Genomic DNA, 11761 nt, shown 5'->3' on the forward strand with positions numbered 1-11761 from the left:
TTCACGTTATAACCTATTATCTACCTCGTCCTCAAGTGAACTCACACAAGCCCGGATTCACTTCCTGTGCTCTTGTCCGAATCTGCAGATTCGTAACATAGAATAAACTATTGTCTTTGTTTAAAACCAGCTTGACCGACCACTCAGCGTGTTCTTTGAAATCTAAACTAAACCAAGTAAGTTTTTCATTTACAGGCCTCAAAATGTTCTCCCCATCTCTGGACAATCAATGTTTGATCCTTAATGAGGGAGGATTCATCAGCAGTTCTGAGAGGACAGACAGTATGGGTTCTTGGACCATGGATGGACTTTATTGCATCGTAAAAATTGTGCATATCATATCTCTCTGCCTATGATTGTATTTCCTGCGCCTTGGATACCCACCACTGGTTTTGAAGTTGTCTCAGAGTACACTGCACCTTTCTCCTGTGTGCCTGCCAGTTGCTTTTAAGGGCAGCATGAGGATGGGTTATTGAGTGAGGCTTTATGAGCTGGGTGCATACTGTTGAGGAGAGTGGAGATATCTGTGGAGTCTTTGTCGAACCAGTCCTGATGTTTCTTCCTGCTGTAGCCGATGGATTGGGCTGCAGCTTCGTAAAGTGATGCACTGAGAGACAGCCACTTCTCTTCAGGGATGCATCCAGGATGTTTTGTATTTGTTTTTCTGTTGGAATATGGTGTTGGTGAGGGTGAGTCTGTGTTCAACACAGAGACTTAAGAGACGTGTCCCATTTGCATTGGAGTGGCCTATGCCATGCTGCCCCAGTACACCTTTCCAAATGCCAATGTCCCTCCCAACTCTTGCATTGAAGTCGCCCATCAACAGGATCTTGTCGTTTTTGGGGACTTTGTGAAGGGCTTCATCCAGCATCTCATAGAAGCTCTGCGTTTTAAGAACCACATTTCCCACAATCCCCACTCACTCGCTGTAATGGTGGGGAAAAAAATCACTCAAGTTTAAATATGAAATCCAGATGTGTTGCTATAATAATCCACCAAAAAATCACTCAAGTTTAAATATGAAATCCAGATGTGTTGCTATAATAATCCACCAAAAAATCACTCAAGTTTAAATATGAAATCCAGATGTGTTGCTATAATAATCCACCAAAAAATCATTCAAGTTTAAATATGAAATCCAGATGTGTTGCTATAATAATCCACCAAAAAATCACTCAAGTTTAAATATGAAATCCAGATGTGTTGCTATAATAATCCACCAAAAAATCACTCAAGTTTAAATATGAAATCCAGATGTGTTGCTATAATAATCCACCAAAAAATCACTCAAGTTTAAATATGAAATCCAGATGTGTTGCTATAATAATCCACCAAAAAATCACTCAAGTTTAAATATGAAATCCAGATGTTTTTCTATAATAATCCACAATTATTATTATTTTTAATCCCCCCCCCCCCGATATCATCTCTGACCCACAGGGTCGTTACATTATTGTAACCGGCTCTTTGTCTCAAATGCCTAATTCTGGTCAACGTCTACGCCCCCAATTGGGAAGATGCCACATTTATAACCAAGCTCTGCTCTTCATTCCCCACACTCAACTCTCACCACTGAATTTTTGGGAGAGACTTGAATTGTATGATGAACCCGGAATTGGACCATTCCAATCCAAAAAAATGCCCAAGGCTCTATCAGCATATATGAGTCTGACTGGATGTGTAGATCCATGGAGATCTCTTTACCCAAGGGCCAAGGAATTTTCATTATTTTCTCATGTTCATCACTCATACACCACAATAGATTATTTGGTAACACTTTACAATAAGGGTACATTAATAAGCCTTAGTTAATGCATTATTAAGCATCAAGTAACAGTTAACTACTGTCTCTATTAACCATTTACTAATGTTATTTATGTTAACTAAGGTTAACTCACCTAACCCTAACCCTAACTAAGGTATTCATTAACATTAGTAACCTAACCTAACCCTAAATAAGCATTAGTTAACAGTTAACTCATGTTTTTTGTGACCTTATTGTAAAGTGTGAGACATTATTTTTTTATTGACAAAGCCCTCCTTTCTGTTTGTTTCATTTCAGACACCAATACAAACCTGTCTTCTGATCAACTGATGTTTCAACTAAACTACAAACAACTGTTTACATTACCCTTCAAAACACCCATGATGCTCACACTACTTTTTCAATAACAACAGTAAGACATTTGGGAACACTGGGGGTTTAGATACAATCCAAAACAAGAGCTTTTGTTGAAAATGTTGTGGATGTTTTTTACTTGTTTTATATTTCTTTAGAATGTTCCTAATATTAGTTCTGAATATTTTAATGAATATTGTAATGAAATAGAATGTGTTAGAATCCCTGTGATTGGTAGATGCGCTCCATTCATTATTTACTAGGCACTGTGTTATGGTTCGGGCCCGGTCCGCCCCGGCTCGCCCCCTGTTCCCAGTCTGGACCCTCATCCCTGCCCCTGACCCCTGGTTCATTCTGCTCATCCCTGTCCCTGACCCCTGGTTCATTCTGCTCATCCCTGCCCCTGACCCCTGGTTCATTCTGCTCATCCCTGTCCCTGACCCCTGGTTCATTCTGCTCATCCCTGCCCCTGACCACTGGTTCACTCTGCTCATCCCTGTCCCTGACCCCTGGTTCATTCTGCTCATCCCTGCCCCTGACCCCTGGTCCACTCTGCCTGCTCTGGGTCCAGACCCTCGCCCCCCCCCCCTGAGCACCTCCCCTCCCAGTGACTGTCCCTGCACTCCCCCAGAGACTTTTGTACACTTTGATCACGTTGTCAGCAGGTTTTGTTCTGCCTCCTTGTGTGTTTGGTCTTGTGTTCGTTGTCTTGTCTTCCATGTTGGTTTGATTCCTCCCAGCCCTAGTTCTAGACACCAGTCCCTCACTAATCCCACGTCACTCCAGTCCCTCTCCACTCCTGGCCCTCTAGTTTAGGCCCAATCTCAATACCCCCCTTAGCCCTAGCCCTTGGCCCTACCCCTACATTTTGTGTGTTCACGCGTAGGGTATTGTGTCCCATTCCTTTTAGCTTCTAGGGCTAGGCGGCATATAGAGGGCTAGTGGACGTTCAAACAGCCCTCCAAAACGAGGGTTTCAAGATGCTGACTTGAAACCGAGGGTAGATGAAAATTCACATAATGCTTTGTGAACCGAGGCAGTGATATGAAACATAGCTGCCGGTGCCGTGAAAAAAAAGAAGCCCAATATCTTCGTAAATAAACATTCAAAATTTGTAAAATCCGTGGAATCGTTTAGTTTAAAGTAGATGCAAAGGAACATGTCATTGGATTGTAAAGACACCGGTTTCAGAAAAAAAATGCTATTCATGATGTTAACTGCATTTCATTGCTAGCCTAACAGCTTCTGGATGTTCCAGTAGGCTACGGTGCAATGTTGAATCTAATATAATCAATAGAACTTTGTGTAAACAACTATTTTTGAGTGACAGTTGATTCCATGTCCCATTCATGAAGTCCAAACCAGGCCAGGTCCAGCCTGGCTTATGTGCGTGGCTGGCTTGTTTCTGTTCAGGACTGGTAGGACAGAAGCTAGTCACTCCACTGAAATAGCTGTGAATTGAAATGACATTAAATAATTTCTGATAGATTAAGATAGGTCTTGTCGCCTGGACACATTAGTTCCAATGCTTCCAATGCTAATTCAGCACAATAAGAGCAGGATAGCCAGTTAGCTCATGAGCTCACAACAACTAGCAGCAGCTTCCATAACATTAATGGTAGCGGTCAGTGGATAAAGCAGGTACGTGTAACGTTAGCTATTTTGCTGCAATTGGTTCAACTTCTGTTTCTGGACAAGGTAAGGGATAAAAATATTGGAGTGAAAGGATGAACTTGTGGAGGTTTGGGGTATAGTCCCATAAAGTCATCCCCACTGGCTCTTGAACCCTGGTCTCCTGGTTGGGAGTCCAATGCTCTGACCACTACTCTACAGAGATCGGCGGGTTGGTTTTGGTGTCCTTCCAGTCCCTAGTGTGGATTGGGGTTAGAATATGGGTTGGGGTTGGGACAGGATCTGACCTATAAGGCAAGGGGTAAAGGTTGGAGTGAAAGGATGAACATGTGGAGTTTTGGGGTATAGTCCCATAAAGTCATCCCCACTGGGGCCATGAACCCTCGTCTCCTGGGTGGGAGTCCTATGCTCTCACCACTACTCTACTTGTGCAGTGGAGATCGACAGGTTGATTTTAGTGTCCTTCTTTATTTTGGTGTGCTGGGACTACTGCCTCTTGTGGTGACAACAGAGAAATGTAGGTCAACATTGATCGGAGGGAGGGAGGGAGGGAGGGAGGGAGGGAGGGAGGGAGTGATAACCGGACAAACGCTATTCAAGGTACGCTGGCTTACATCCATGCACAAAAAACCACTGCCTCTTGTCTAGGTGCGCTGGCTTACAGCCATAATTGTCTAAATAACACATAGAGCATTTATCAATAACAATTATACTTCCCGCTCCAGATCAATGAGTTGCTAGTTTAAGCCAGAAGTGTGCATGAGTAATACTAAAAGGACACGGGGGAAATAGCAGGTTAGGGAATATATGTTCCGCCTATGAACACGCCTTCTGGCGGCCATGTGGATTACCTCAGTTTTCGAAAACTATACACTGTAAGAAATTAGCTTCGCTAATTAGCTTAATTGTCTTGTCTTGCGCAATAAATCACAGAAACCAAACATAATTGTGACTTGACTTACAGTGCAGAAATTTCTATGAATATGTTTCTTATATCAGGTAGTAAATTAATTTTGGTCCTGACATATGGTCCAAACTTTTGCGGGCATCACACTACTAATAGTAATATTGAGGTCAAAAGTGGCACAATGTTATCACAAAGTCCTCTTGTAGTGACAAGACACAACGAGTAGTGACATGTTCTTTATTAGTCACATTCTACATCAAACAGGTAAGATGTTCTTCTGTTAGCTCCTACAGTAGATTGTGCACACGCTAAGCAAGAGGTAAAAGAATTATAAGAGAAAGACATTTTGTATCAATCATTAAGCTAATGTTATAGTCCAATAACAGAACCTGAAACCACCACCACGTTTAAACAGACACCAACCGTACTGTAATAGCCTAGTTCATTTAAACAGACACCAGCCGTAGACTACTGTAATAGTTAATTTAAACAGACACCAACCGTACTGTTCATTTAAACAGACACCAACCGTACTGTTCATTTAAACAGACACCAACCGTACTGTAATAGCCTAGTTCATTTAAACAGACACCAACCGTACTGTAATAGCCTAGTTCATTTAAACAGACACCAACCGTACTGTAATAGCCTAGTCAATTTAAACAGACACCAACTGAAGTGTAATAGTTCATCTAAACAGAGCTCTGCGTACTGTAATAGTTGACTGGCTCTAACATTAGACACAAGGCAAGCTTTAGCTGATAACACTGCTGTATCTCACAAACAAATGAAAACAAAGAATACAACTGAGTTATTCTCCTGAACAGTAGTTTACTCCCCTCTGAATGCCAACATTAGATTATCATTATCATACATTTACCAACAGTTGACTGTATGTTAATCTTTAGTAAATATATGGTGAAAAAAAGCAATACATTAGTGCAACAAGGACTCTCATACTGGAGTATATGTTAGGTTTGAAGACCTGTCCTGAAGTTGAAGCAGTCCTGAAGCTCCCAAGTACAGTGGATTCTCATGTAGATTATTGACTTAAGGTGAATATACTGTAACATTACAATAATGCATATTTGTTGGCAAAGGATGGATACAGTGTGATAAACCTTGGCCTGGTTATCCTCTAGCAGAGACAGGTTAAGACCTGTAGGAACCAAGTAAACAGGCCTTTGTACAGACCTCTAACCTGCCACAAAGAGTGTCTGAAGTTGTCAGTGATGTTTGGTGTCAGACTCAGGATGTCCTCCAGTCACTTGTCCTGCTAATGCTGTTTCTCCACAGACACCCAGTTTAGACTAGAAACCAGAGGGAAATTACTCCAACTCTCATACATGACTATTATTGATATGTGGATCTTATAACCCTGGTACAGTTGATTAATAACACCCAGGACAGTGCATTATTGATTATTAACACCCAGGACAGTGCATTATTGATTAATAACACCCAGGACAGTGCATTATTGATTAATAACACACAGGACAGTGCATTATTGATTAATAACACCCAGGACAGTGCAATTTTGATTAATAACACCCAGGACAGTGCATTATTGATTAATAACACCCAGGACAGTGCATTATTGATTCAGAACACACAGGACAATGCATTATTGATTAATAACACCCAGGACAGTGCATTATTGATTAATAACACACAGGACAGTGCATTATTGATTAATGACACCCAGGACAGTGCATTATTGATTCAGAACACACAGGACAATGCCTTATTTGCGTATTAAAGGGAATATTTTTGTTGCATATAGAGAGACAAACTCATAACACATATGTATGGCCTTCTTAAGACAGTATTGGTTGGAGCAAAGATATTGTATTACGCTCAAGCATTTTAGCGTTATTTCAGTTAAACTGAGATTTCTAGTTAGAAGGAAGCTCTAATATCAGGTCTAGTTCAGCAGTGGATTCAGAAACAGACCTGCAAACCTGAGAAGATAAAAGAAAACCGTTACAATGACCATCAGGCACAGTCAGTTGTAGTAGTTGGTGAAACTTTTCTGTGACAAGAGGAGTCTCACCTTAGCTAGCAGGCACCAGCATCCGCCCTGTGAAATAAACACAGAGAGGGTGAAGAGACAGAGGGGACACAATCACTATGTGATATTTCAACAAATAAATCAACATTGCTGCCACCATCCACTGAACACAGGAGCAGTATTCTTGAAAAATACATCTCTCAATGTATAAGTGAATCTTTCTTAAATCATGATTATTTACAGTGTGCTGCGTACATAACACACAGATGACTGTGAAGACTGGATGACTATGAAGACTGTACATGTTCTCTACACACAGATGACTATGAAGACTGTTCATGTTCTCTACACACAGCTGATGACTCACCATTGGATTTCTTCTTCTGGTAGTAGATGAGTCCAGCCAGTGCAAAGACCAGTCCCAGCACCAGCCCAGACGCCCCGATGGCGATCTTATTCCTCTCAGACTCAGGCAGGGACGGGTCTGTCAAGGAGAAATGACCCTTCTGTTAGCATGTGATGACACTGTAGCTGTCCTGTATGTAGCTTCTGACAGACCACCATCTATCATACACTAGCACACACAGTCACAGTCAGGGTCACTCAGGTACCCAGCCACAACACAGCACTCGTACCCTGCTCACCTGAACTCACCCCAGTACACCATGACAACACCCTAACAACAGCTGAGCAGTGAACTCACCCTAGTACACCATGACAACACCCTAACAACAGCTGAGCAGTGAACTCACCCTACTACACCATGACAACACCCTAACAACAGCTGAGCAGTGAACTCACCCTAGTACACCATGACAACACTCTTACAACGGCTGAGCAGTGAACTCACCCTAGTACACCATGACAACACCCTAACAACAGCTGAACAGTGAACTCACCCTAGTACACCATGACAACACCCTAACAACAGCTGAGCAGTGAACTCACCCTAGTACACCATGACAACACCCTAACAACAGCTGAGCAGTGAACTCACCCTAGTACACCATGACAACACCCTAACAACAGCTGGACAGTGAACTCACCCCAGTGCTTCACGAGGGGTCTGTCCAGGCTGGCGTGCTCCACCATGCAGGAGATCTTCTCCCCGGATCTGGGCGTGTACTCCAGTTGGGAGTGGAACTGGTAGTACCAGTCACCGTTGACCGACTCCTCAGTGGAGATCACGTCTGAGGTCACTTCCTGTCCATCCCTCTTCCAGGTCACTCTGATCTTTTTGGGGTAGAAGTCATAGGCGCTGCACACCAGCATGGCAGGGTGTCTGCCACTAGAGGGGGTCACTGAGAGAAGTTTGACAGAGGGCTCCACTGATAGTGGAGGAAAAACAGCAACACATTAGTTCATATAACACTATCATTCATATCATATTGATCAGGGTTCTGTTCTCTATTAATTAAGGATCAACTTGACTTAAAAATGAGATAAACACTGTGGACTGTGATTATTGGTCTTTAATATGTCTACTCTATTATTGGTCTTTAATATGTCTACTCTATTATTGGTCTTTAATATGTCTACTCTATTATTGGTCTTTAATATGTCTACTCTATTATTGGTCTTTAATATGTCTACTCTATTATTGATCTTTAATATGTCTACTCTATTATTGATCTTTAATATGTCTACTCTATTATTGATCTTTAATATGTCTACTCTATTATTGGTCTTTAATATGTCTACTCTATTATTGGTCTTTAATATGTCTACTCTATTATTGATATTTAATATGTCTACTCTATTATTGGTCTTTAATATGTCTACTCTATTATTGGTCTTTAATATGTCTACTCTATTATTGGTCTTTAATATGTCTACTCTATTATTGGTCTTTAATATGTCTACTCTATTATTGGTCTTTAATATGTCTACTCTATTATTGGTCTTTAATATGTCTACTCTATTATTGGTCTTTAATATGTCTACTCTATTATTGGTCTTTAATATGTCTACTCTATTATTGGTCTTTAATATGTCTACTCTATTATTGGTCTTTAATATGTCTACTCTATTATTGATCTTTAATATGTCTACTCTATTATTGGTCTTTAATATGTCTACTCTATTATTGGTCTTTAATATGTCTACTCTATTATTGGTCTTTAATATGTCTACTCTATTATTGATCTTTAATATGTCTACTCTATTATTGATCTTTAATATGTCTACTCTATTATTGGTCTTTAATATGTCTACTCTATTATTGATATTTAATATGTCTACTCTATTATTGATATTTAATATGTCTACTCTATTATTGGTCTTTAATATGTCTACTCTATTATTGGTCTTTAATATGTCTACTCTATTATTGATATTTAATATGTCTACTCTATTATTGGTCTTTAATATGTCTACTCTATTATTGGTCTTTAATATGTCTACTCTATTATTGATCTTTAATATGTCTACTCTATTATTGGTCTTTAAACTCTCTAAGCGCACGAGCCCTCTCCCACCGGCTGCGCAGAGGTTTTGCATGCGGTTGGACTTTGCTAGATTTACCGCAAGGTCGGGAATTGTAAGCATTTCCCGGTTAATGTGCACAATCCCCGACCGTACGGGAGATGTGAGAAATACTAACCAATTACTCACATCTCCCTCAAGGTGGGGGAATGTGCACATTACCCGGGAGATGTGAGAAACGCACATGTTCCTCCTACATTCCCCGCGAGGTCGGGGATGTGCGCAATAACCGGGAAAAGCTCACATTCCCCGTTTTCTCACATTGACCGTAACATATCCACCAGACAGAAGCTTCATTACAGGTTTTGTAGTGAACAGATGAAAGAGGTGTCGTATCATCTGGTGAGTGAGAGATGTGATGTTGTTGTGGTGAGGAGGGCAGCTCACCTGTCTTCTCCAGTACGGCAGGGAGGTTGATCTCAGCGCTGGGCTTGCAGACACCCTCCAGGTTCGCACGCATATGAGCCATGAAAGCAGGATTATCATTCCAGATCTTAGCATTATGCAGACCATAGTCAGTGTATCCCTCCCACCTGCCCTTAGTGCTGTTGAACCTCATGAACTCAATCTTATTATAAATTTGAGACTCTATGAGCTCATGCGGTTGCTCTGTAGAGTATAAGCAGTGTATCACCCTGTTCATCTCATATCCACCTGAAATATTGAAGAACAAATAATGCATAATTACAGTTTTCATCTGAATTCATTACACACTTTATTTTCTCATAAATCATGAAGATCATGTCAAAGAACAATTCAGTAACATTTAATACAAATGATTTATGAAACAATATTCAACAATAAGATCACTGTCATTAGTTCATTGATGGAAAGCTAATTATACCTGGTAATACCATAGACTTTATACAGACTGTATTATACAGACTCACGGTGTGTAGTTTATGATAATGTAGCCTACCTGCTTTTTGCGTGGACAGAACCACAGCCATGCAAATGGAAAACACAGTTGACAAGGACATGTTCCTCCAGCGTTCAACTTCTCAACTAGATGAAAGAGAGCAGAGCACTCAGATAATAAACTGACTCTTAACCAAACAAACCAATCTCTGCTTCAGAAAAACACATGTCACATGTTGCTAGGCAGAGGTCAAACATTGTACGTTCATCATTACTGTATGGTCGGTCACTAACAGTTAATTATCAATCAGAACACAGTCATTTACATAAATACAGCATTGTTTTTAAACATTGACAAACATTTAATTCAGTTTTACTTTGTATTGAGTTAGAGCGTTGTTTACTCATCATGTTTGGCTCTTCAGGCTGTCACACTCAGTTCTCCTAAATTCAGCCATGCCAACCATATTGACAGTGTTACAGCAACAGACAGACATATCTCTTTATAGTGCAGCACAAGGAATAGCACAGGTATCAACTGACCACTTAAAACTCAATTAACCAATTACATCCAAATCAACAATATCCTGAGTAGCCATTTTGGCCAGTCGTGCAAGGTTTCCTCAGCAAAACAAGGTCTGAGCTGATCCGTGCCATGCCTAATCCACAATGTGTGTATCTGCTTATGGACCGTGTGCTTGGGATCAAATGAGATACCGGGAAAATGTTTTATGTTTACAATATGGGAGGGACTGATGTCGAAGAGCAAGCTCTGGAAACATTTGCATCTGGAGAAGTGTTTCTGTCTGAAAACTACAAACCTGAGACATTATGATGAAAGTCTATGATGTATTTCCACCAAAAATGTTGTATTTATCAAGCAAAGCATGTAATTGTTGTTGATGTCATTTCTTCATAGAGAGGAGAACTGAGAAGACTTGAATTATACACTGAACTGAACATTTCTTTTCTCTCTCTTTGTCTCTTGTGTAGGACCCTTGGACCAATCAGATGAGTCATTTCCAGCCTCATCATCTGTATCTAGGTAGACGCTCACATGGCTGTTCAGGCTTGTAGTGTAAATGCACAGTGGATGAGAACTTAGGAGGTAACGCAGGGATAGAATACATAGAGTTGGGGTGTCAGAGGCCTCTCACATAAAGGTCTTTATGTAAAAAGAAGAAAATGATCATCAGATTGATGGGGAATTGAAAGTGTACAGTACATAACATGAAGCCTATAATGCCATTAGGGAAGTGGCTGATTATATGCTTCAGTTATAGTAGAACTAGATGACTAATGGCTATCATGTAAAAGTGAGAATGCATGACGGAATTATTAAATTAATTATTTTACATTTTTCCATTAATATGATAACTCAAGTACTGACAAAATGCATAATTTAATCAATCTACCCCCTGAAAACAACAACAAAGAAAGATTATGGCTACGTTCCTATCCACTTACATCTACTGTTGGGGTGAGAATCTCACTGATCCTGTATCACAGAAACCAGGCTGTCCAGACAAACCAGTCTGGAGAAGTCCCTAAATATTGAAACCATAAAACTATGGAGCGACTTAAGACAGAAGAATATCTTCAGATTTTTTAGAGCAACAAAGTTTAGAGGAAGGCTTCTATCTATACAACCACTATTCTGGAGGGTATGTGGGCGTATGGAAGCTGATCATGAACATGTATTCTGGAGCTACCAGAAGATGTGTGTCTGTGCGTGCGTGTGTCAGTGTAC

The 11761-nt window shown here is 40.5% G+C and overlaps 1 protein-coding gene across 1 annotated transcript; it reads right to left on the bottom strand.

Annotated features, from left to right (window-relative positions):
* Positions 1 to 6712: 6712 nt before the first annotated feature.
* LOC311325229 (HLA class II histocompatibility antigen, DQ beta 1 chain-like) lies at positions 6713 to 9622 on the bottom strand (the record flags this gene model as incomplete). The annotated part of the gene is made up of 4 exons (XM_084457897.1): positions 6713 to 6738; positions 7037 to 7153; positions 7716 to 7997; positions 9541 to 9622. 4 exons carry the CDS (start codon positions 9620 to 9622, stop codon positions 6713 to 6715), a joined length of 507 nt encoding a protein of 168 aa, XP_084314023.1.
* Positions 9623 to 11761: the final 2139 nt, after the last annotated feature.

Source organism: Borostomias antarcticus, assembly GCF_949987555.1.
Source record: "Borostomias antarcticus genome assembly, chromosome: 24".
Lineage (NCBI taxonomy): Eukaryota > Metazoa > Chordata > Actinopteri > Stomiiformes > Stomiidae > Borostomias > Borostomias antarcticus.